Raw genomic sequence first — 26,831 nt, forward strand, 5'->3', positions numbered from 1 at the left:
AGCAGTGGTTTACTGAGCTAGAACACTCTACCCAGGCCCAGGGGCAGGAATTGAACATATGACTTTAATAACTGTTGGTTTCTAGATGCAAAAGTAGACTGTGAAGGGAGTCTCCAGTCTGCTCACAGCCTGCTTTTCGAGCTGGGCTGCGTGCCTCCCATGTGGATGATGAACCCAGTTACGAATCACTGACCACCTGCCCATGACAGCAGAGGTTGGAGGGGGGAGGTCTGGGAGCCTGGCTGTCAGGCCCAAGGGCAGAGGTCACGACAGGGTCTCCCCAGAGCAGGAGGGAGCTTTCAGTGTCAGCAGTGGTGCAGCCGGGTCACGCGACTCCTCCCCAGCCCCGCCCAGCACTGAGCATTGCCACCGGGGCGGCCTCGGGGAGCAACACCCCGGCTGGTGGGAGGCGCTGTACTGACCACGTGCTGCGCTTTCCCCCAGGCTCCCCACATGGAAATGGCCTCTGTGCCCTCCCTCCATCCCCACCAGGGCCTCTTCAAGGCCCCTTCTCACTGGGAACTGGGTTCATCAGCCTCCACAACAGCTGCTCCTCCCCCTTGAGATGCAAAAGGTCTGTGTGAGCAAGAAGGGGATGCATATTCCATGCAGGAATTCACACCCGCGCATCATTTTCACCACGTGATTCAAGTAGGTGAATACAAAATGCCCAAAGCCTCGTAAATAAATAGCTCTGGGAGTTTAAACTGTCAAAATAAGCTGTGACTTTCCCAACTCCACATAACATTGCACCTACCTATGTTTCGAAAAAGTGGGGAGGGACTCAGAAGAAATACAGGGCACCCTCCCTGTCTTTGCAACGCTTAAAATGTTATTAAAGACTCCAAATATAAAGACACAAAGGCCAATCTAATGCTAGCATTTCCTACGTCGTGGGGTGCTGGGTTTTACAGACCTCGCGTTACTTTTTCAGTGATGACCCCCCTGTCTTACAGCCTCCTTCCCCTGCTTCATCGCACACACAGGAGCAGCAGAGATCACCGAAGTTATTGATTGGTGCCCCGAGCGGGCAAGGAATCACAAAGCAGCCTGAGAAAGAAGCAGTGGCAGCGGCTTAGCTAGTAGGATTTGTGGGGCGGAGTCTGTTGGCACAGATCTCATTCGCCCCCCGCTGGCCTCGATGGGAACAACAACAGCATCCTCACCACCAACAATAATAATACAGCTAACACACAATGCATGGTTCCTGGGTGCCAGGCCCATCGTCTCATTTAATTTTACCACAACCTTGACAGGTAGCTTCTATGAACTCCTCATTTACACAGATGAGGGAACCAAGGCATAGAGGGGGTAGGGTAAATCTGTTCATAGTCACCCACTGGTAAATGATGGAGGTTGGACTTCATGTGCAACCTGGCTTCAGACTCGCTTTGGAATGAATCACTGTTTTTGGTCAGAAGATACAGGCAAAGGAACTCTCTTCAGTAGGATGGCAGAAAAAATAAACATTCTGAGCAGTTGGTGTAGAGACAACACCACCCAGGCTTTTGGTTACCTTGACAAGACCACACTGGGGGCAAAAGCTTGTAGAAGTGGGTTTAAGAGAGAATTAACGAGAAGAATTTGAGACAAAAAAAAAACCTTTCTGGGCTTCCCTGGTGGCGCAGTGGTTGAGAATCTGCCTGCCAATGCAGGGGACGTGGGTTCGAGCCCTGGTCTGGGAGGATCCCACATGCCGCGGAGCGGCTGGGCCCGTGAGCCACAATTGCTGAGCCTGTGCGTCTGGAGCCTGTGCTCCGCAACAGGAGAGGCCGCGATAGTGAGAGGCCCGCGCACGGCGATGAAGGGTGGCCCCCGCTTGCCGCAACTGGAGAAAGCCCTTGCACAGAAACGAAGACCCAACACAGCCATAAATAAATAAATAAAATTAAAACAAAAAACAAAGCAAAACAAAAAACCTTTCTGAAGACTTTTGCCCCAAAGGGGAGCATTTCCTCACAGGTGGTAGAAGCTGAGAGTAAAGTAAGCAAAACAAAATGCCCAGACATATGCATTAGCAGGAAGTCTTTAACTGGTAGATAAGTGAGAAGATTATATTTGATACAACTCTAACCTTTAATATTGATAATATATGAGGCAGGCATCCAGGCTTCCCCACAAAAATATGCATCAGTGCCACTACCCTAGACAAATTACCAAATTGGACAGAGAAATGGTCTAGTATTATCTATTATGTTCCTAGATTTACTTATTTTCACATATTTACCTTTTTTGATGATAACTTTTAAGTTCTCTCTTAGCAAATTTCAATTATGCGATACGGTGATTATATATATATATATATATATATATATATATATATATATATCTCACAGATATAGCCAAGATATGAAGATATGGAAACATACCTAGGTTGTTCAGATCATAGTTGTTAGATATAGAGATAGATATCTCACATTTTCTTTACCCATTCACTGTTGACAGACACTTAGACACTTAGGCTGTTTCCATACCTTGGCCATTGTAAATAATGCTGAAAGGAACATGGGAATACAGATATCTCTTTCAGATAATGATTTCCTTTGGATATATACCTAGAAGTCGTATTGCTGGATCATATGGTAGTTCCATTTTTACGTTTTTGAGGAACCCCTGTACTGTTTTCCATAGCGGCTGCACCAGTTTCCATTCCCACCAGCAACGCACATGGATTCCCTTTTCTCCACATCCTTGCCAACATATGTTAGTTCCTGTCTTTTGATAATAGGTCTCCTAGCAGGTGTAAGTATATATCTCGTTGTGGTTTGGTTTGCATTTCCCTGATGATTAGTGATGTGGAGCACCTTTTCATGGACCCGTTGGCCATTTGTATATCTTCTTTGGGAAAAGGTCTATCCAGGTACTTTGCCCATCTTTTTAAAATTTATTTATTTATTTATTTATTTATTTTTGGCTGTGTTGGGTCTTCGTTTCTGTGCGAGGGCTTTCTCTAATTGCGGCAAGTGGGGGCCACTCTTCATCACGGTGCATGGGCCTCTCACTGTCGCGGCCTCTCTTGTTGCAGAGCACAAGCTCCAGACGTGCAGGCTCAGTAGTTGTGGCTCACGGGCCCAGTTGCTCCGCAGCATGTGGGATCCTCCCAGACCAGGGCTCGAACCCGTGTCCCCTGCATTGGCAGGCAGATTCTCAACCACTGCGCCACCAGGGAAGCCCCTGCCCATCTTTTAATTGGGGTATTAGTTTATTTGCTATTGAGTTATATGAGTTCCTTGTATATTTTGGACATTACCCCTGATCAGATATGGTTTGCAAATATTTTCTCCCATTCTATAAGTTGCCTTTTCATTTTGTTGATGGTTTCCTTTGCTGTGCAGAGCTTTTTAGTTTGATGTAGTCCTGCATGTTTATTTTTGCTTTTGTTGCCTTTGCTTTTGGGTCAAATCCAAACACTCGTTGCAAAGACCACTGTTGAGGCACTTACCCCCTAAGTATTCTTCTAGCACTTTTACAGTTTCAGGTCTTAGGTTCAAGTCACTAATGCATTTTGGGTAGATTTTGGTGCATGGTTTAAGATAGGGGTCTGTCATGTTCCTAGATTTAAAATCGACCAAGACCAGCCCCATTTTCTGCCCAGAGTGCTGTGAAAACCAACACAGAACCAAATATTTGGATCTAAGTAAAAATGTTAAAACTTCCATTTCAAAAGCTGAGGATTCTCAGGACCAAGAAAAAATGTGCAGTTATAGCTGAAAACCCAATCAGAGGTAATCCTTGGTTTCAACTAAGTCATTTAAAAACATCTGTCACCTAGAAAGCAAATCTTTGTGATACCATAAGTACTAAGAATAGCAAGAATAAATGTATTGGGTTGGCCAAAAAGTTCGCTCGGGATTTTCCGTAACATTTTATGGGAAAACCTGAACGAACTTTTGGGCCAACCCTATAAATAATATGCAAAACCTTACAGCTGGATAGTGTTTTACTATATCCCCAATTATGTATGTTCAGGCAATCCATAGCTTTAATACTGCCTATCAATCAGCTTTTGATGCGTCATTACTATCCTGTCCTTCCCCCTTGGAGCTGAATTACATTGATTTTCTGGCCTTGAGTTTGCTTTCTATGTTTGATGAAATATTACTTTTAAGACCCACAGTTTCAAAATATTGACGCTTCTATTTATTCTCAGCCATAAATTACCTTATTTTAATTTTGAATATTACAGTTGCTTCCAAAGGCTATTTGTTGTTGTGAAGGTGTTAATTATTTTCTGGGCCTAAATTGTGGTAGCTGGCCTAATTATTGCAGTATCAACACTGAACTCGGTTTATTATTGCTTTGAGTTAGGTCCACTGAGGGACTGACCTAAAATGCCTTTTATTTTTAAAGCTGAAAAATTTAATAGCGTTGATTGGATTGTTGCAATAGCTTCCTAACCAGTCTCTCTGGTTTCATGTTCACCCTCCAGCCCACAGTCTGTTCTCAGGGTAGCAGCCAAGTGAACCTTTTAGTGCAAAAATCATGTCACGTCACTCCTCTGTTAAAACCTTCCAAGGGCTTCACTTCACTCAGAAAAAAAAAGAAAAAAATCCTTACCTGGACTTCTTAGGACCTATGTGATCTAACCTCTGCTCCATACCACAGCTTGAGTGAATCTCACAAATATAATGTTGGGCAAAAGAAAACACAACAAAGAAATACATACGGCATTATTCCAAAACACTTTTTAAAAACAGGCAAAAGAATGTGTTAAAAGCAATAATGGTCGATACGTTGGAGGAGGAGGGAATGGCAGCAAGTAGAGAAAGAAGCAAGACTTCTGGGGTGTGGACAGCGCTCTCCATCTCCTGACCTGGGGGTCGGCGTGCAGTTTTTCCACTTTATGATAATTCACTGAGGCGTATACCTCCTATGTGTGCACCTCCCAGTAGGTTAATTATACTTCAGTAAAAACACTGGCCAGAGAGAGAGTAGGAGGTAAGGAAGTAAAGATGGAAAGCACGGAACAGTTCTTTTAAGAAGCTTTACTCTAATAGAGAACAGAGAAATGGAGCAGTAACTGAAAGTGAGGTCAGGTCAAAGGAAGGTTTTTATTTGGTTTGTTTGTTTTTTTTTAAATGAGAGACATTAAAGCATGTTTACTTTGCTATGGGGCCTTTTCTGCGTAAAGGACTATCCAGGGTTCAAGAGGGAGAGGGGCAACTGCTAGAGGAACTTCCTTGAGTAGTCGAGAGGGGATGAGACCCCAGACTGGAGTAAAGGGTGGGCCTGGAAAGTAGCAGGGTACAAAGGATCCTGCTCATAATGGCTGAATTCTATAAGAAGAGCTTGGGTTCAGGGTTGGGGAGTGGCTGGGTCCAAATAGGAGATGTCAAAGAGCTATAATGGTGGAAAAGTAACACGAGAAGCTTAGATTTCTGGTAGCAACTGTATTAAAAGGCGTGGAAAGGCGTGATGGGATTATTAGTCTCTGTGGCCTTTTAAGGGAAGATGGGCAATCACTTCTAATTATAACCTCTTTTGAGGGTTGGTTTCAATTTATAGAGGAGGGGCTTTTTGTGGTAAGAGGAAGAAAACACAGTGCCCCTCTTATGGCCCATATGGCCCCTCTGGAGGAGGAGAAAGTCTTGAACTTACAATAAATTCCTAGATATAGAATTGTGGAATTAAAGTTATGTACATTTGACATTTTGATGGATATTGCCAAAGAGGTCATGCAAATTCAAACTCCTTTCCACATATGAGTTTTCCCCCACCCCCTTGCCAGCACTGTGTTAACGTTTATAATCTTTGCCAAATCCAGTAGGTGAAAAATAGCTCATTGTTTTATCAATGATTATTGAAAACATCTTTTCATATATTCACTTCCCTTATATTTCTTCTTTATGAAATATTGTTCATGACCTTTGCCCATTTCTCTCTCTGGCTATTTGTCTTTTCCTTACTGATTTAAAGAGCTCTTTGCATATTAAGGAAACAAGCCATTTGCCAGTCACAATAATTGAAAATACAGTATGTGTGTGTGTGTGTGTGTGTGTGTGTGTGTGTGTGTGTGTGTTTAGTCACATGTGTCTGGACCTCACTGTCACTCTTTAAAAGAAGCCATCACTTCAAGTTTATAGAAATATTTATCTGTTTTCTTTAATGAGTTTTTGGTTTTTTTAATTCCTAAATCTTTAGTATATCAGGAATTAATTCTGTTGACTGAAGTAGGAATGCAGCTTAACTGCTGTTTTTTCTCCCAAATAGCTAGCAGTGGTCCCATCATTGTTTCTCAGATAATCTGTGTTCCCTTAACATACTTGAAATGCCAACTTTATCCTCCCCAGTTTCGAAAGCACTCACCACTTAGCTCTAGAGGAGGCTCATCTGGATCCAGTCACAGGCTATCAATCCAAGGACTTCCCTTCCTCCTTCTCGGCACATGGAGTACTTGGCACTGACTCCACGGCTCTGAACTCTGAATCTGGGGTTACATTAATATGAGTCCCTTACTGTGTTTCTGTGCCTTTCAGACATTAATTTCTGCTTATTGCTATTGACTGGAAATAAACAAGATGAGCGAATAATTGAGTCTCCTTCCCACATTTGTTATTAAAATAGAAATTTATTACCTTAGGAAGACTTTGTTAACTCTCTGGAAATGGCTGATCTTTGAAAATATTGGCTGATGATAAATTCTTCCTTAAAGTGCTCACACATTCTTTTTCTCATGGTCTCTCTCCGCGCATGTATTCTATTCAAGGACAATCTCCCTTAGCAACATGACTGAAGCTACTCAGCTAACTGGCCATTAGAAAAAATCCTATCAAAATTATTAAAATAAAATGTACGACTTACGTTTCATTTTCTGGAAGGTTCATATGAATGGGATTCTCAATTGCTGACAAAGCTGGATAACTGAGGCCTTGCTGTAGTTGTTGGTGTACGTATTCTCTCTATAACCCTGCATGATCACACTTCACTTTTCCACAAACGAGAAAGCACTCTCGTCATTACACCAATAACAGCACCCTCTCCAATCTGGTGCTTGGATGCCAATGATTTTTTAACCACACAGGACCAAGACCTCGATCCACGGATACCCTTTACAGTGCCCTCCTCGCCCTCCTTTGCAGCCAAGATTCTCTGGTTCTCTGGTTCTTTGTCATAGTGACTCTTGCACATTCATTCCCTTGACTCCCCAGCCCCTACTTCTCTGTTGAAAGTGCTCAGTGAAACTCCACTTAAATCTCTGCTACTCAAGCCGGCCTCCAGGCAGGTTCAGAAAAAACACACAAACACATGCTGACTGCTATCACTTCAGATTCATGGCTGTGTTCTTCAAGCGAGCTCTCATGTGCACAACGGCCCCACACTGCAGGGTTTATTCCCTCTCCTGCTCTCCTAGCAAATCATTTCAAACTCCCTCCTCTTCTCCAACCTTCCATAACTCCCACCATCACCTGTCACCACTCCTGCCCCTGAGCCCCACGTGCTGCCTCTCCCCCGTTACCCACCACGGGCTGCACCCCTCTCATCTGAACAACCCTCTGGCTACTCAGGAACATTTGCTCCAGCAATTACCCGTTATCTCTTTGCAGTGTAAATCTTTCCTCTTTTACAGGATCATTGTTACCAGCATACAGTCATGCAGAAATTTCCCCTGTCTTAAAAACATCCTATTCTAACTCCATATGCCCCCCAGCAACTGCTCCAGCCCTCAACCCACCCTGTGGAGCAAAACTCCAATAAGAGCTGTCTGTTCTTGCTGTCGCTCCATCTTCTCCCATCTTCTGCGCTTGTTCCCAGTCTCTGCTCTGCCCAGCAGCACTCAGACTGGTCCTTTCAAAATCCACATCAGGTCCCGTGCCTCCTCTGCTCTCTCCTCCATCGGGAAAAAACCAAAGTCCTAACAGTGGCTTTTGAGGACCAACATCGTGTTGCTCCCCATCCTCCCCTCCTTCAATCCATGCCAGCCTCACTGACCTCCCTGTGCTCTTCACATACACCAAGCTCACTCCCACCCAGAGCCTTTGCAGTCCTTGTGCTTTTTACCTGGAACAGTCTCTTCCCAGGTCACCAAATGGCTTGCTCTTATTTTAGTTAAGTTTCTTCCAAATGCCAAATTCTCAGAGAATCTCCCCTGACCTCCCTGCCTAAAATAGCATCTTAACTCTACCCTGCCCCTGCTTCCTTCCTTCCTTCAGGTATTCATCACAGCTTATGGCTAGCTGACATGGCATTTTATATTTATTTATTTTATGTATTTCCGCCCCCGCACCCCTAGAACCTAAGCTCCTTGAAGTTAGGGAGTTTGCTAGAACAGTGTCTGTTGCATAGAGGGTACTCAATAAATATTTGTTGGCTGAATGTATCATGCAGATATATTTCATAATTCTGCAGACACAATTGACATTTACTGTAATATTGTTTGTAAAAATAAAAAATTAAACATGGAGAAAAAAACCCCTAAATCCCTGTCATTAGGAAATTAGTCAAATATATTTTAAGGTAGTCTTAAAATAGAACACAATATCACTTATTAAAAAAAAAAAAAAAAAAAGGATGAAAAACTGAAACCATTTCCACCAAGATCAGGAACAAGACAAGTTTGCCCACTCTCGTCACTATTATTCAACATAGTTTTGGAAGTTTTAGCCACAGCAATCAGAGAAGAAAAAGAAATAAAAGGAATCCAAATCGGAAAAGAAGAAGTAAAGCTGTCACTGTTTGCAGATGATACGATACTATACATAGAGAATCCTAAAGATGCTACCAGAAAACTACTAGAGCTAATCAATGAATTTGGTAAAGTAGCAGGATACAAAATTAATGCACACAAATCTCTTGCATTCCTATACACTAATGATGAAAAATCTGAAAGTGAAATTAAGAAAACACTCCCATTTACCATTGCAACAAAAAGAATAAAATACCTAGGAATAAACCTACCTAAGGAGACAAAATACCTGTATGCAGAAAATTATAAGACACTGATGAAAGAAATTAAAGATGATACAAATAGATGGAGAGATATACCATGTTCTTGGATTGGAAGAATCAACATTGTGAAAATGACTATACTACCCAAAGCAATCTACAGATTCAATGCAATCCTTATCAAACTACCACTGGCATTTTTCACAGAACTAGAACAAGAAGTTTCACAATTTGTATGGAAACACAAAAGACCCCGAATAGCCAAAGCAATCTTGAGAAAGAAAAATGGAGCTGGAGGAATCAGGCTCCCTGACTTCAGACTATACTACAAAGCTACAGTAATCAAGACAGTATAGTACTGGCACAAAAACAGAAATATAGATCAATGGAACAGGATAGAAAGCCCAGAGATAAACCCACACACATATGGTCACCTTATCTTTGATAAAGGAGGTAAGAATATACAATGGAGAAAAGACAGCCTCTTCAATAAGTGGTGCTGGGAAAACTGGACAGCTACATGTAAAAGAATGAAATTAGAACACTGCCTAACACCATACACAAAAATAAACTCAAAATGGATTAAAGACCTAAATATAAGGCCAGACACTATCAAACTCTTAGAGGAAAACATAGGCAGAACACTCTATGACACAAATCACAGCAAGATCCTTTTTGACCCACCTCCTAGACAAATGGAAATAAAAACAAAAATAAACAAATGGGACCTAATGAAACTTAGAAGCTTTTGCACAGCAAAGGGAACCATAAACAAGACCAAAAGACAACCCTCAGGTGGGAGAAAATATTTGCAAATGAAGCAACTGACAAAGGATTAATCTTCAAAATATACAAGCAGCTCATGCAGCTCAATATCAAAAAAAACAAACAACCCAATCAAAAATGGGCAGAAGACCTAAATAGACATTTCTCCAAAGAAGATATACAGATAGCCAACAAACACATGAAAGGATGCTCAACATCATTAATTAGAGAAATGCAAATCAAAACTACAATGAGATATCATCTCACACCAGTCAGAATGGCCATCATCAAAAAATCTACAAACAATAAATGCTGGAGAGGGTGTGGAGAAAAGGGAACCCTCTTGCACTGTTGGTGGGAATGGAAATTGATACAACCACTATGGAGAACAGTATGGAGGTTCCTTAAAAAACTGAAAATAGAACTACCATACGACCCAGCAATCCCACTACTGGGCATATACCCTGAGAAAACCATAATTCAAAAAGAGTCATGTACCACAATGTTCATTGCAGCTCTATTTACAATAGCCAGGACATGGAAGCAACCTAAGTGTCCATCGACAGACGAATGGATAAAGAAGATGTGGCACATATATACAATGGAATATTACTCAGCCATAAAAAGAAATGAAATTGAGTTATTTGTAGTGAGGTGGATGGACCTAGAGTCTGTCATACAGAGTGAAGTAAGTCAGAAAGAGAAAAACAAATACCGTATACTAACATATATATATGGAATCTCAAAAAGAAAAAAGAAAAAGTTCATGAAGAACCTAGGGGCAAGACGGGAATAAAGACGCAGACCTACTAGAGGATGGACTTGAGGACACAGGGAGGGGGAAGGGTAAGCTGGGACAAAGTGAGAGCGTGGCATGGACTTATATACACTACCAAATGTAAAATAGATAGTGGGAAGCAGCCGCATAGCACAGGGAGATCAGCTTGGTGCTTTGTGACCATCTAGAGGGGTGGGCTAGGGAGGGTGGGAGGGAGGGAGACGCAAGAGGGAAGAGATATGGGGATATATGTATATGTATAACTGATTCACTTTGTTGTAAAGCAGAAACTAACACACCATTGTAAAGCAATCATACTCCAATAAAGATGTTAAAAAAATAATAATAAAAATAAAAATAAAAAAGGATGAAAGTCTTGACATCCAAATATAGAAAATATCCACAAATGAGTTAAGGGCCAGGGGGGAAATGAGTGCAGAACAAGAGAATATGATTCCCATCTTGTAAGAAATCTAAATGTCTCTCCATGTGCATAGCTTATGTTCTTATATGCATAAATCTAGAAGGAAACTCACTCAAGTTGTTAAGAGTGGTTACCACAAAACAGCAGGATTTCAAGGGAAGGGAGAGAGATTTTTACTCTATTTTATACAGTTTTGTTTTGTTTAAATTTTATAAGCCCATATTACTTTTATATTCCAAATTAAAGTATCTTTCAAAAGATTCAAAAGATACCAATGATTAATGTTTGTTGGTGGTGTCTGTGGAAGAGTCGGGAAAGCAAAAGTTAGGGGGGAAAGATGAACAGTGGGACGCTGCCTGCTTTCAGCAACGAAGGGACAGGGTAAAGCTTGTGCGCAAAGAATAAGCAAGGATGATGAGCAATGTATTTTATTTACTCCTACCATAGGAAAGGTGCTATCCTTAATGACAGGTCGTGTGCATTTTCTTGAATCCTCAGAACAAATTTGCTAGTTAGGTATTAGCTCCTTAGATGAGAAAAATGAGGGTCAGAGAAACTGATTTTATTTCTCAAGGGCCCCGAGTAAAGCCCAGAAGCATTGGTGCGGGGTTCAACTCGACTGCTGCCCCTCACACAGATGAGCCCCTCCGGCTGGGGTGTGGTGGCAGAAGGGAAACCCGGGTCTGGAGATCACCAACCCGGGAGTGGGCTCCTTGGCAACCCTGGCCGCATGTGGAGAAGCCACACAAACTCTTGTTCCCTCCCTGCTCCAGAAATGCTTCGCCTGAGGCCGCTGGGAAGAGGATGCTCGAGCTAAGTGTTCTGCCCTGCCGGGTGGGGTGCCAGGACTTCACGTGTCACCGTCAGGGGCTACAGAATCCCAGCAGCTCGCCGGAAGCCCAGCACCCTCACTGTTTAGGATCGTCCACAGCTGGGAGGAGTGCCATGAGATGACAAGGAGAACGGAGATTCTCTCTCCTCCTGTCCGTGGCAGCCTGGTGAACGGAGGCTACAGCAAGGGGCAGCGGCAACATAATAGCAGCTACCTTTGGGGAGCTCTGCAGTGGGCCAGGAACCTTGTAAACATTATCTTCAATCCTCAGAAGCTCAGTTAAGTACAGGAATATTGTTACCTCCATTTTAGGGAAGAGGAAGCAGGTGTAAGGAGGTAAATAATTTACGTAAACATGTGCAGCTAGTAAGAGGCGGAACTGAGCTAGGACCGCACCATTCGGACTAAGCTCATGCTCTTTCCAAGACGCCGGGCTGCCTCTCTGGGTGGCTTAGGGGCCCCCGTGTAAGGTCCTCAGTGCCCGGAGCATCAGGCATGGAGGAAGAGGAGGTAAGGGCCAGGCAGATGGCAGAGAGCGAGCAGCGTTAGGGCCGTGTTGCAGGAGGCCTGGACGGGCCACGGGAAGATCGCAATCACCCAGGGCTCTGCCTTGCCTTTGTTTAAGTGGGAGCAGAATATCCATGTGTAGACAGTGAAACATAATTTTCAGCTGGAAGCCTGCCGTGCCTGGCTTGGCCTGGCCAATGGGATCTGATTAGTATTCTTGAACTTTCATTAGCATTTGACGGAAATACCCAAATGACACAAAGCCAATCCTAGTAGCTGAGAGTTAACATTTTAACCCAATTTCTCTAAGGCAGTTAAGCATCTCCTTTTTGCAAAGTATTTTGTGCAGTAAGCAAACCATTTATGCAATCACCCTCACATTCACCTCCCTGAAACCAGTCCAGAGGCTGTGGCTCCTTGTAGAGTTAATTTACATCATTGGCTGCTGGGCTGGAGAAGTGCGAGTCTTTTCCCAGCCTTGGCTGGACCAGGGCCAAGGGTGTAAGTGCAAATCCCTTCACATGATCTCCCTGGAACTGCCTCTTGGGCTGACACGATCCCGCCCCTGAGCAGCATTTTACTGCATCCTTTGTTGTACGTTTTCCATTTTAGGGAGAATTGATAGCGAGACTAAGAATAAACACATTCTCTGCCAGTCAGATTCTGTGGTTAGGTTTTTAAAAAGGACCTGGCCAGCAATAACATTTATATTGAAACTCAGCTCTTGCTTCACAGGGTGAGGGCACTGATGGTCAAGAAAGGAATTCCCCTCCCCATATACAATTCTTCTCACATATCTGGAGAAAGCAGGGGAGGATTTGGAGCTCAGAGTAAATCCTGCAGTAGTTTCTCGGTTGCCTAAGATTAGGATTAACCCTTTAAAGTCTTTTTATGCCAAGACAATACGTTCATATTCAAGTTTTTCAAAACTCTGTTTTTTGCTTCTAAAGGAAACAGATTACTTAATTGACATCTCACCTCTTTCCCTTTCCCTTAAGTCTATCAAAGGCTCAGAGGCATTTTTGTCCAGGTCCTGACTCACTAACCCAGTTGAAGAGTTTAACTTCTTGTTACACTGGAAAAAAAAGGAGTCTGGAGTGTCTCCTTTAGCAAGATATTTTAAATCATTATTTTACTAGTTACATGTCATAAAGGGTAGTTCAGTAATAGTGCTCCAGTAGGAGACAAAAATCAATGCTTCAACCACCATGGCCTTCTTTTTTATGACAGTAAATAAAATTTAAAAATACTAAAGAAAACAAGTAATCCCACAGGGAAGTGAATCTGATGGGTTTCTCCATACTCTTAACTGAATTTTTTAAAAACAACAGATTCAGGGGTATTAGAATACCACAACTTGAGAGAACTAGTATTAGTCCAAAGCAGTAGGGGAAAAAAAACGAGTTTACTCTTGTTTCTGTGCACCTATCCTAACATACACATAAGCATGAGAGAGATTTTCTACTTCCCAATAGCTTCAACACTGAGATCCACTTTAGGTCTATGGGGAAAATAACTTGGAAGGAGTTTTCACAGTGTTTGCAAAGTTGACACCTGTTATCGGGGGTTTAAAAATGGCGTGGAGTCTTGTAAGTCCTAAGTCACAGAACTTTTTAAAATTTGGCTATTATTTTGAAGAACACAAGAAAATAGCCTGAGACAGGATACAGGAGGAGGAATTCAGTGTTTTAGAAAATACACCACTCCCAACACCCTCACATAGCCGATCTGGGGAAGAAAGAAGTGGAAAGGAATATCTGTCTGCAAAGACGGTTTAGCAGACTCCGTTTCAGAACAAGTTTGTGCACTTTAGAAGCCTATTTCCCAGCCGTACTCAAGCCCACCTAGTTTACAATCTGACTTCTAGAAATGTTTGCTTTGAGCAAAAATGAAAAATACTTTTTTCTAGGGTCAGATGAGTAAAATTCAGCAGCATCCAGCATACTACGTAATGTAATTTTGTGTGTGTGTTTGCATCTTCCTGTTTTCTTGTTTTCAGAAAGGATATTATTCTGGGATGTAAAATCCACCTGGAAAAATAGAGAGATAAGGGGTTTCTCTGTCTTCCATAGGGGTGTCATGTTTCCATGGTGATGAAAGCAGCTCTTGATACCTGATTAACCAAGGTGATCCCTGGGCTTCCTGCTTCCTCATTCAGTGTAATAGGGAGACAGGCAAAGGGAAAGGGGCAAACAACAGCAGGCTAGAAAGTCAGAAAGAAAAGCGTGGGAGGCTTAGGTTTGGTCTGAGGAATCCTGTGATGATAGGTCAATGCCAAGTATTCAGAGAAATGACATATTTTCTGTAGTCTGTGATATTGCAAAAGTGGCTTTCTGCTTTTAACAACCCCTGTAATTTTACAAACATGAAAATTTAATAAACGTGAGAAAGCAACTCCCTTCATACAAGTTTTTACTGCCATATAGACAAAAGAAAGTGAGTGAAACAGACCTCATTTTCACGGTTTTCACTCTTTTCAGTTATTCCTGCTGAAAACTCCCTGGGTCCTTTCCCACCTTTGAATTTCCCCACAGCTATACTCTGGGTATGGAGTGTTTTTACCTAATCATCTAACTTACCAAAGCAGTTTCTGAAACTCACCTCCTCAGCAAAACCTTTCTCCGTCACCCAGTGGGGCAGCAATGATCCTCTCCTGTGACCTGTGGAGATCTGGGAGGATGTGCTCCCCCTGCTTCATCTCCTGACATCCGCTCTCAACATACACGTGATTAGCATGCTACGAATCTAACAGTGGCTCCAAAACCTGGCTGCACATCAGAATCACTCTATGCAGATTACTGGGCCCCATTCTAGAATGACAGAATCAGAATCTCTCTGAGACAGGCGCTCCCAAATGCATGGTTTTCATAAATCTACAAGGGCTTCAGGTTTGGAAGTCAATGACATATGGTTTTAGTTTGTATCTATTCTGTTTTCGTGTCTCCTCTGGATATCTGCATCCATTTATATGCACTGGGGGTTTTTAAGCAGGATAATCAGATGCCTGCAACACCTCAGGCAGTGTTTGTTAAAATGTGGATTCCCAGGTACCAGCTCAACCAAACCTACCCATCTGACCCTGTGGGGCATGGCCTGGGAATGTGCATTTTAACGTGCTGCCACTCTCCATCCCCCAAGCGATTCTCTTTGCAGGGGACAAACTGGAATACCTATACGGACCAGGCAAGTCATTTCAATGAAGGAGGCAAGCTGGGTGGGATGTGACCAGAGGGAACCTGACACCCCATACATAGGGCCAGGTATGACTTACCTGATTAATGTGTTGCTGTTTTGCCAAAGCAGAAATAGAGCCAGTATTGCTGATGTTTTGAATTTTTCAGAAGCTAGAAATTCAGAGAAATTTAATTTCTCACAAGGGTTGGGGAGAGGGGGAATTGGATGAAGGTGGTTTCCAAAGGTACAAACTTCTGGTTATAATTATACTACTAGGGATATAATGCACAGCATGATTAATATAATTAACCCTGCTGTATGTTATATATGAAAGTTGTTAAAAGAGCAAATCCTAAGAGTTGTCATCACAAGGAAGAATATTTTTTCTTTGATTTTGTTATCTGTCTGAGTTGATGAGCATTCACTGAACTTCCTGTGGTCATCGTTCCATGACATACGTAAGTCAAGTCATGATGCGGCACACCTTAAACCTATACAGTGCTGTATGTCAATTATACCTCAATAAAGCTGGAAGGAAAAATAAATTTTAAAAAAACAACAGTAAACAAACACAGGTGCCATGGGCAAGTTGTACCCTCTGCCTTAGAGGGCTCTACCCACGTGTCTCAAATCTCTTGTGACTTGCAGTGTCATGTGACATTGGGGGCCTGACCCAGTGACTTCTTATGATGAATGATAACAGAATTGCAGGGTCAGAAGGCCCCTGTGGATCATCCCAGCATTTAATGAATCCCCCACTTCAACATTCCCCCGCCCCTGGCTGATGACGCCCTAAACTGCGTCATCTCTCACCTAGAGCCCCCGCCTGTGCTGCACGGATCCGCGTGTATCCTAGCTGCTTCCACTAGGCTACCCCCCACGCACCCAATGCAGCACATTCCCAGGTGAAACTGTCATCATCCAGCGCCATCCCTCCAAACGCTCTTTTCCTTGTGCTCCCCCAGTGAGCGTCGATATGATCTGTCCAGCAACGGAAGCCAGAGACCCGGGTGTCATCCTTACTACTTTGCCCTTATTCACCACCCCTGTATCGGATCATCTACCTACTCTTGCTAATTCTGCCCCCTTAATATCGACCAGATTTGCCTCTTCTCTTCATCCCCACAGCCAATGACGTATTTCAGGCCATCTCTTGTCTGAATTACTGGAACGGCCACTCCCTTCCCTCCGAGGTGCTTTAAGCCCCCTTTGATTCATTCTGCCTTTAACTCACCAAAGCCAGAGTGCTCATCCTAAAATGCATATCTGATGATGTCAATACCATGACAGCAACGAAAGAACTGTTTAAAGTTCAAAGAGGGCAGCGTCACGTGGCCCTTGCCTCTCTCTGCTCCCGCCTACCTCCCTGCTCCATTCCTCCTCCATCCCACACCTGAACTCTCTGCACAGCCACGTGGAATTACCTTCACTTCTCCAAACGTGTTATGCTGTCCTTTCCTTCGTTCCTTTGCAAATACAGTTCTCTCTGCCTGAAAACTTATCTCCCTAACCAGACCCCAAATCTCCACCTCTTGGCTTAGTTTATGCCTACTGGTCCTTAAAATCTCAGCTTAATCATTGTTATAATTGTGGTGGTGATGATGATATGATGATGATAATGATAATAACGTGTATTAAATGCTTCCTATGCGCCAGACACTGTTCTAAGAGCTTTCACATATATTATCTCATTTAATCTTCACAACAACCTTAAGAGGCAGGTACTGTTACCACCAGTTTCAGAAATGAGGATAGCGCAGACGTCACTACCCCTAAAACCTCCCATGAATCCCCAGAATGGTGTGGGTGTTGCTTTTTAGTACTTCATATTCTCCCCCCGCATAGCACTCACCAAACTCTACTGCAGTTCCAGCCTACCTGTCTCTCCCAGTAAACTTTAAGCTCCTAGACAAAAAAAGTAAAAAAGACGATGTCATACATACAGTTGTTTTCCCAGCATTTAAGACAATGCCTGCCAAATAAATAGTTACTGAACAAATTAATAAATAACTGAATGATTTTTGAGGTGTTCAACATTTGCATGTTCTCCACTGAACACACAACAGTTTGTTTATAAACAAACACTACCAATTACTGCCATTTCTGCTATGCTGGGAGACCATACAACTCATATATTAGAAAAGTATGGTGAGGGGTAGGAAATAAGTGTAAACAGAGTAGTGATATACTCTCAACAAAAACTACAGTGATGGATGGCCAAATATCCACTTCCACTCTTCCTTCCCTCTTGACTTCAAATGGGTCCCTAAGTGCTTGACCACATCTCCCTCTTTCCTTTCTCATAATCATCACCCATGTTCAGACTCCTCCTTCCTCTTGGCTCCTCATTCCCCCAGGTACCCATCCAAGCACGTGTACATCCTTCCAGCCAGCCAGCAAGATGGCTGACAATGAGGGTCTAGAAACAAGTAAGGCCAAGTCCCTCTCCCTCAAGGATATGTCTCACAATTTGCCTAAGCCACAGAAAGGGCTCAATAAATATTTGCTTCTGCCCCTGCTCCCTGTTTGGATAGGGACAGGGAGTGCTATAACCACCCATGTGAAACCTGCAAGCCGCCAACTTTTCTAGACAAACTCTTTGCACCTTTTCGTTGTGAAAACAACACTGCAACTGTCTCATGACTGGTCAACCTGATTTTACAAAGGAAAAGTGTGTTCTTCTTTACAGGCTGAGGCCCAACTAACCTTTCCTCCCCGGCTGAGAGTTGAACTTACTTGGAAGAGCATAATTTATTAAGAATAAAATTCTGGTATTAAAAATGAATTTGGACATTTGCATGAAGTTCAGGATCATGGGAACCAGCGTTGAAAAAAAAGACGGATCTGGTAGTCTCCTCTTCATGTTGAAAGGAAAAAGGGGATTGATAACAGCAGGTAGACAGGATTTGTGGGTCACCTCTCTAGGTAGAATTCCCAGCCACAGGCTGTGTCTCACGGTCCACGTGTGAATTCAGGAAAACGCTGATGCAAAGAAAAAGTCCCAGTAGAAATTAAGACCAGCTGTGAACCTATGATGTCATCCTAGTGCTCAAAATACCTCACCGGGTTCTCCTACAATGTCAAAGCCATTACTACCCCCAAAGGCAAGAGTCGAGCACACATTTATAATAATAAGCATAGAACCTTAGTTGGAAACTTCTAGTTCCTTTATCAAGTTTATCAAACATCTACAAATTCCATCACCATGCCATCCTCAAAGAAAAGTTATACAATTTAACATGAAAATTAGGCTATGCCAAAAGTAATTTTCCAACTTCTCAAAAATCTAGTAAAATTAAAGTCCCTACACAGTACTACTAAAAGAGGAAACACATATTTATTAAACAGAACAAAAATGGGTTACCGTTTTGAGGGTCAGAACTGAATATTTTCTTTAACAATAATACTTATATTATGCATAAGAACATTTTAGTGAAATATAAAACAAACATTTTTCTCCCCTTATTTTCAACAATCTTTTCTGATACCCATAGGGAGAAGGAGATGAAAAACAAAGAAAGACCTGCTAGCCTGTAACTAAAGATCCAGAAAGAAAAATTTACCTATTAGCTATCATTTCACTCCAGGGACGGTGAAATGCAAAAACAAACGTGTCTATTTATTCATTAGTAGTCAAGTGAGGAGGTAAACACCTCTCTTGAACTATGGTATCTGAGTTTGAATAGTGAATAACGAAGGAAGCTCTCTAAAATGTCAAATCTGGAAAAGATACCACCTAGAAATAAGTGACAGTAATTCACAGTGATACTAAAAATAAGAACCAAGTTGCAATACCTGTACTTAGTGACACCAATGCACTTTACCCAGTCTACGTGGATCTTCTTTATCGTGTACCTTTTGCATAAATTGTGGAATATTTTTTGAGGAAAAAAAAAAAAAAAAGAGTCTAGGTCACCTAGGCCGTTTGTTCTTGTAGTACCTGGGATGTGGGAGATCCAAGTATGTGTGAAGATAAGTAAAAACCTATGGCTAGCACTTTTGCTGCCTGTCTTTCTGATTGCAGAAGCTTTTAGCACATTTATCAGAAGCCATACAATGCAAACCCTTTTGATATTAGGTCTCTGGGTGTAGCTTTCAAGATCATTCTTTGTTCCATTCTTCCCGTATTGTCAAACGGCACCCAATAGGTGGTCTAGAGTGTGAATTTCAAACATGTGCTATTAATACGCCCAAAACTGTTGCTGCAAAGGTGAAAAAAAAAAAACAACACATTAGTTGAATCCTGGCCTGTTCTCACTCATAATGTCACAAATACAATACATTTTCTATGTCCTCAAGCAATAGGAAATAATTTGTAAAACCACGAACTCTTCAGGTGAATACACTACAGGTTTTAAAATAGGTATTATTCATAGTTACTAAAAGTAATTATATATTGTTGTAACAATTCTCCAAAAAAACTACATACAGTAAGTGTAGGTCACAATTAAAAAAATAATATTGCAATCTTTTTTTTTTTCATTTACTCTGGTTTTCCTGCTGGTATACTAAAGACCATTAGTAACAGTATTATATCTGTAGATACTTCATATTTTAAAATTTCTTTCTAATGGTCTTTCAAACGTTTTTCTCACAAATGTTTTTTGGGAAAGTCACTATTATTCCCACTTCATAGATGTCATATGGAAATAATGGTCCCTACCTGAGTGACTGTGTCATTAGATTCATTAGATCACCCACATTAAGTACGTAGGGTATCTGGCACATTACTTATTGAGTGCTCAAAACATGGTAACTATTATTAATATGCAAAAGTATCAATAATTATATTAAGGCTATCAGAGTCCATTTTAATCAGGTCAGTCGAGTTCAGGTCTTCCTCTAGAATTGGACAATTCTTCCCAAACATGAAGATACCACTGTTTCTCTATGCTGATCCATCCGCCTGGAATGCTTTTCCCTTCCTCACTCCCAACTCCTAACCTCCCCACTGGGCTAATTCTTACTCTCTGGATCTCAGCTTACACAGTACTTCCTCCAGGGGTAAGCAGTCCCAATCCGCGCCCACATCTGTATTACCCTATAGACACGGGGGTCTCCTCCTGTGCGCTCCAATGCGCATCACGACTGTCTGCTTCTATGCCCGCTTCCCTGTGAGGCTCAGACTTCATGAGGGCAGGGACTGTGGTCCATCTTTAGATACTACGTTCCCGGTGGTTAGCACAGTGCTAGAACACAGTGGGTGCTCTGTAAGTATCTGTGCCATGAGGACACCTGGGATCTGAAATCGGCCTGGCTGGTGTTACAAGGACAGGCTGTCACCGAGTGTGAGTGGCCGGTGCCGGCCGAAGAGATAAGTCAGCAGCGAGCCACGGTGCCAGCGGAGGGTGCAGCTGCTGGGATGGGAGGCGGCATCGCAGAAAGTGGGGTTGGGCCGGGGGGTGGGGCGAGGAGGGGCTCTAGAGGAGATTAGGTTCCGCCTGGTCACTTCCAGTCATAGCAGCGGAGCCAAGTCTGGATCTGGAGAGAGCAGTGGGGCGGCGTGGGGAGCCAGAGCCTGGGCTGACGCCCCCGGCGCCAGGCGATGAGGTTCCCAACCAGAGCACGAACAACAAAACGCAGGCCAGGGGCCCCTGCTGGCTGGGATGAAAGAGCCCAGCCTGGCCCACAGCCCGCAGAAGACTTACCAGACAGTTGGGGTGCGCTGCGCACGCCTGGCTCAACACAGAATTGCAGTGCTGAGGAAGAAACGTCGAGACTCTGGGCACAGCTGTTGGAAAATGCACCAAAATGTTGTGATTTGTTACGGCAGCGGCATCATAGGAAGGGACGACTTTAGAATAGTATCTGACAGCATGGAAGGAATTAAGAGAGAGAGCTGTGCTGGGGATTCGGGTTTTATACACAGCGCCAATAGTGTTCTCTGACGCAGAGCTCGACTGACCTTTAATAAAAAGAAAGCAAATATCCATCAGTAGATTCAAATCAGTAACCCTGAACTACTAGATTTGAAATACATTGTCCTCTATTTCATTTCCTCATGGTACAAACTTAGACTACTGCTATACTCAAATGCTGATGTAAAAACAAAGTGAACTTTCTGGTAGTGGCATTCAGTGCGATACACACACTATAAATTAGTGTTCACATGTCATTAAAAGACAGATTTTAGAGAAGCATCATATCTCTATGCCATTGTGTATGCGTGCGCATGTCTCGCCATCATAAAGACTGTGACCATCCCTATGAAGCAAGGGAGAATGTTGGAAAGGAGAACTCCATTCAGCCGCAAATAAAGTTTGGTCATTGATTTTCTATCAGTGAAGTGGGTTATATTGTTATACAGCTATATTCTGTACAGTAACTAGAAGGCAGAAAAAATTTTTTAATATATAATGAATGTTAACAATGTAATCTCAATATTGGGAATACCTTTTTTTTTTTTTTTTTTTTTTTTTTTGGCCCCACTGTGTGGCTTGAGGGATCTCCCTGACCAGGGATCAAGCTCATGCCCCTTGCAGTGGAAGCACGGAGTCCAAACCACTGGACCGCCAGTGAATTCCCTGAACACCTATTTATTTTCTTCTGGATACTGACAGTAATAAAGGTAAAGGAACATAACTTTATGTCTACTTTAAATACAAATGTATCTGGAATATCTGTGAAAAATCATTTTGGCAAAAGTGTACAGAGATTTGTGGAAAAGGACAAGTAAAGGCAGCCTAATGAAGTCTAATGTTGACCGGTATCAGCACTTCGGGGTTACAGGTCAGATTTAGCACAGAAACCAGGGGACTTCAGGTGGCCATTTAACTTCTCCAGCTGTCAATTTACTGGCCTAGGTGGTGAAAGTGAAATCTGAAAGGCTTAACTGATTTCAACTGTTCCAGTCCTCTTTCAAAAACCCTTTGGCCACACGCACGACCAGCTGTGCATGTGCTCACGTTCTCCAACTCACTCGCCACTCAATTCCAGGTATCCAGGCCAAGGAAAAGTCCAAAGTATAGAAAAAGCTATATATAGGGAAATATTTACTATCATATTACGCAGAAAATCACTCTCCCCACAAAACTGGAAACACTAAACGTAGCGACAGGAGGACGACTAAGAAAACTATTCTATAAATCGTTTGATAAACTACTAAAACCATTACAATGGTGCTGAGGGCTGCATAATACAAAATTCAAGTGTACAGGACACAATGTTAAGTAAAAAAGCCAGAGACAAAATTGGAGCTCCAATATGATTACTACTGTAGTGTTACCATAGAAAAATATATATAGAAAAAGACTTGAAGGGAATACGTTTAAAAATGAACACAGTTATTATCTTAGCTGGGTTTTAGTAAAGGACTAATACTGCTTTTCAAATGGAAAAATGTATATAAATAAAATCGAAGTAGGGGTTTTGACTCAGTGACCTTCAAGGTCTTGTCCAGTCTGAACCTGACATAAGCCTATGGTCCTAGTGGATTTGTTTCTTCCCAAGAACAGTCATTTTAGGTGATGCAAAACCAAGAGATCCTGGGGCACAGGAAGGCCTGAACTCACTACCATCACAAGAGTGTTTCAGAGTTTCTGCAGGATATGAATAGTGAAAATGCAGAAGTAAGTACTGTGTGTACAAGAAGTAACACCGACAGGCATACACCTGTGGCCTGACCCCTATCTGATTTAATCTGGGCTGATTTAATCATTCTTTGTGACATTCAGCCATAGCTATTTTAAGTAGATTAACCATGGCTCATGGCTACTTTTTTTCTATTCTCCTTCCCTCTCCCCTAAGTCAGGAAAAAAGTCTAAATTGACGAATAAACACCCTGAGGTTGATTACATGAACAAGGAGGGCAATGTCCTATTTGGAGACCCTTTCTCTTTTGACTTTAGACACCATCCCCGGAAACCTCGTTTGTTCCCGTTGTTTCCACTATGTCCCCATAATGTGCATGGTACCTCGAAGACAGCACTTAAAATAACACACGAATCATATTTTGCTTTATGACCCTGTCTGCTGCTAATCTGCGAGCTCCCTAAGAACAAGAACTGCACCATGTCTGTCCTCGTGTCCCCATCTTTGAGGCAGAAACATTTAAGCTGAGAACTAAGTGATGACTGGGGGTGAGCCAGGCAGAGCGTGGGAAAGGGCATTCCCAGCACAGGGAGGTGCTGACATGAGGCAGTGGAATCCCTTCGAGGAAACCAGTAGAAAGGTGACCTCAGACTCAGGCAGGGGGAGGAGATGGTAGGGCCTCTGGTCATCAGCACCTAACACGCAGGTTACATGCTCCATAACTTACTGGCTTCTCAGTGAAGAATAACCTTCGGGAATATGTACTAAAAGTCACAAACTGGCAGCTGTGTCCTTTTACCCTGGCTCTGCTTTTTTTCCATCTTCTTATTTGTACAAGCACATGGGCATGCCTAGACTTTATAATACAAATAACAAAAATGCCTCCCAGTGGGTAAACACTGAATATTCACAATGGAGTATTCATATAATGAATGTTTCTTGATCACCTACTGTGAGCTGGTCATTGTTCTAGGTACTAGAAATATAGCAATGAACAAAAGAGGCAAAAAAAAAAAAAAAAAAAAAAAAAAAAATCCCTGTCCTTGTGGAGTTGATATTCTAGTGGCAGAAGACAGGCAATAAAAAAACAGGCAAGAAAAGAACATTAGAAGGAGAACAGTGCCATGAAGAAAAATACAGCAGAGAGAGTGGATAAGGAGTCCCACGTATCATGTGATGCTGGGAAGGAGTGCGCGGTTTTAACTGGGTGGTCGAGAAAGACTCACTGAGAAGGTGACAAGTAAGCAAAGACACGAAGGAGGTAAATCAATTAATACGTTAAATGCTCAGTACAGGCAGACCCTGTTTTACTGCACTTTGCAGACACTCTGTTTTTTACAAATTGAAGGTGTGTGGTAACCCTACATCAAGTAAGTCTATTGGTGCCGTTTTTCCAACAGCATTTGCTCCCTTTATGTCTCTGTGTCACATGTTGGTAATTCCCACAATATCTTAAACCTTTTCATTATTAGCGTATTTGTTATGGTGATCTGTGATCAGTGATCTTTGATGTTACAACTACTACTTGCTGGAGGCTCAGATGATGGCTAGCATTTTAAAGCAATAACATATTTTAAAATTAAGGCATGTATACTAATATTTGAGACATATGCATTGCATACTTAATAGACTACGATAGGGTATAAACATAACTTTTATATGCACTGAGAAACCAAAAAACCTGTGACTCTATTGCAATATTCGCTTTATTGCAGTGGTCTGGAACAGGACTCACAATGTTTCTGAGGTCTGCCTGTACACTGCTAGCACTGAATTAATATGAATACTTCCCTCCCTTTAGATTCTATTCAATAACACACACAGTCATCAGTGTGCTCATCATGTATCATTCAGATGAGACTTCTGGTAATGAGAGTCCATTTTCAGCCCACTTTCCGGGGTAACACTATTTAAATGCCAGTGGTCAGCTCTGTCTTTCAAGCAGACAGCACCAAAGGACTCAGGGTGTACTCTTCCAGCTACGCTGCATCGCCTGGTTACGGCAATGCCTGCACAGAAGGCCCAGGGCGAGCAGGACGCGCACGCTACGGCCCGCAGGGCGGTGGGCGGAGCTCACCTCTCACAGCTGCATCCAAGGGAGCCCCGGAGGTAGGAACAGGGTACACGTTCAAGCGCTTATTAGCCAGGAATCTGATCCCTCTCACAGGTGAGTAAGTGCTTGTCAACACACTGTTTTCTCTTAAAAAAAACAAAACATTCTTTAGGCATTTCTCAAGGAAGGTGATATGAACATTGCTGAGTTGAACTGCTCTTCTTACATTCAAGTGCTAAAAAGCACAGACAGAGCCTAAGCTCTGGATTAAATATAAGAACAAACTGTAGAAGAGGACTCATGATGGTTCTTTAGGATATGGAGGAACGGTTTACTTTTCCTTTAGAGTTTTTCTTGGTGTACACATTCTAATCAATTTAAATAAGGAAGCATTCATTTGGCACGTCACCTGTTATACTAGAAATGTCTTTAAGGACTCCCACCTGATAATGGGGCTGGACTGCCCTGGTGACAGAGGAATGCTAGAATCTATCCCGTCCTGACTGCACTGTCAATCACCACAGGCACTACTCGTAAAGCCCCATTTTAAGAAACAACAAAAGAAGAAAGAGTGAGTCAAATGATGAAAGGATCATGGGCCTGAGAATATTACATATTTTATCACTGTAATTAAATGATACACATCAGCAATGGGAAAAGTTTACTGATTCTTTTTTTTTTTTAATAGATCGTTATTGGAGTATAATTGCTTCACAATACTGTGTTAGTTTCTGTTGTACAACAAAGCGAATCAGCCATATGCATACACATGTCCCCATATCCCCTCCCTCTTGAGCCTCCCTCCCACCCTCCCTATCCCACCCCTCTAGGTCATCGCAAAGCACCGAGCTGATCTCCCTGTGCTATGCTGCTGCTTCCCACCAGCCAACTATTTTACATTCGGTAGTGTATATACGTCGATGCTACTCTCCCTTTGCCCCAGCTCCGCCCTCCCAGCCCACATCATCAAGTCCATACTCTATGCCTACCTCTTTATTCCTGCCCTGCAACTAGGTTCATCAGTCCCATTTAGTTCTCATTATGGGTGGGTTCAGTGCCTGTCTCATTTCTAGCATTAGTACCAGAGGAAAATAACAAGGCGACCTCAGATTCACAAGATTCAGATGATCATACCTTTGTGCCATAAACATGCCAGGGGCGGGTAGCTGGATGGGCATTTGTTGTTTCTTACAAAACCTCCTATTGCCCTGAAGTACTTCTGTAATCTAAGAAATGAAGAAAGAGAGAGATTGAGATCTACTTAGATAGCTATAGCTATAGATTTTTTTCAAATATACACACACACACACACATTTCTAACTATAAAAAATAAAAGAAATAAAACTGTAGCATTAAAGCACTGTCTGCGAGGATAAAATTCAAGGGCTTGAGAGTTGACTACCTGGCCCATGATGGCTGGAGGGATTTTCTCCCGGACATACTTCACGTAGTCAACTGTTGCCTCGAGAATCGAAGCTGCATCATTCTTTCTCCCCTTCACATACGGCAACAGGGTACGCAGCTGCTCACAGCAATACTTGATTCGTTCTCTGAGCAGAGAAGCGTAATAAATAAGGAATAATTCGTCTGTTTTCTTCCTTGTACACAAGGACAACCAATCCCTCTTTCTGGGTTTGTTTATAAAGGAACCGGCCCCTGCCTTTCTAGTCTCTGTTTTAGAAGAGGGCCATGTCCCCACGAGCCAGCAGTCTCCACAGCCCCTGGAATCACAGCTTTCTGGGGCACGGCTCACACTGCTGCCGAGTACAGTGTCTGTGCCGATGGCAGCCCAGCTCACTCGTCCCCGTGAGTGTGCAGGGTGCCCAGACACTGAGGACACCAGAGGACACCCCTGCTGCCTATGGAAACCTACAGGCACGCAGCC

The 26,831-nt window shown here is 42.6% G+C and overlaps 1 protein-coding gene across 11 annotated transcripts in view; it reads right to left on the minus strand.

The window, feature by feature from the left end:
- Positions 1-18,533: 18,533 nt before the first annotated feature.
- SOHLH2 (spermatogenesis and oogenesis specific basic helix-loop-helix 2) overlaps positions 18,534-26,831 on the minus strand; it is an 85,805-nt gene continuing 77,507 nt past the window's right edge. For 9 of the 11 annotated variants that reach the window (XM_059902548.1, XM_059902547.1, XM_059902550.1 and 6 more), the window contains 5 exons: positions 26,349-26,496; positions 26,081-26,172; positions 24,971-25,092; positions 21,012-21,268; positions 18,535-19,565 (listed from right to left, as the gene is read on the minus strand). In XM_059902548.1, coding sequence (XP_059758531.1) covers positions 19,545-19,565; positions 21,012-21,268; positions 24,971-25,092; positions 26,081-26,172; positions 26,349-26,496 — 640 coding nt within the window. In that variant the 3' untranslated portion in view covers positions 18,535-19,544. Of the gene's footprint in view, positions 19,566-21,011; positions 21,269-24,970; positions 25,093-26,080; positions 26,173-26,348; positions 26,497-26,831 lie in introns of all 11 variants that reach the window. The other 2 variants (XM_059902553.1, XM_059902554.1) reach the window with 2 other exon arrangements.

Source organism: Balaenoptera ricei, chromosome 18, assembly GCF_028023285.1.
Source record: "Balaenoptera ricei isolate mBalRic1 chromosome 18, mBalRic1.hap2, whole genome shotgun sequence".
Taxonomy (NCBI): domain Eukaryota; kingdom Metazoa; phylum Chordata; class Mammalia; order Artiodactyla; family Balaenopteridae; genus Balaenoptera; species Balaenoptera ricei.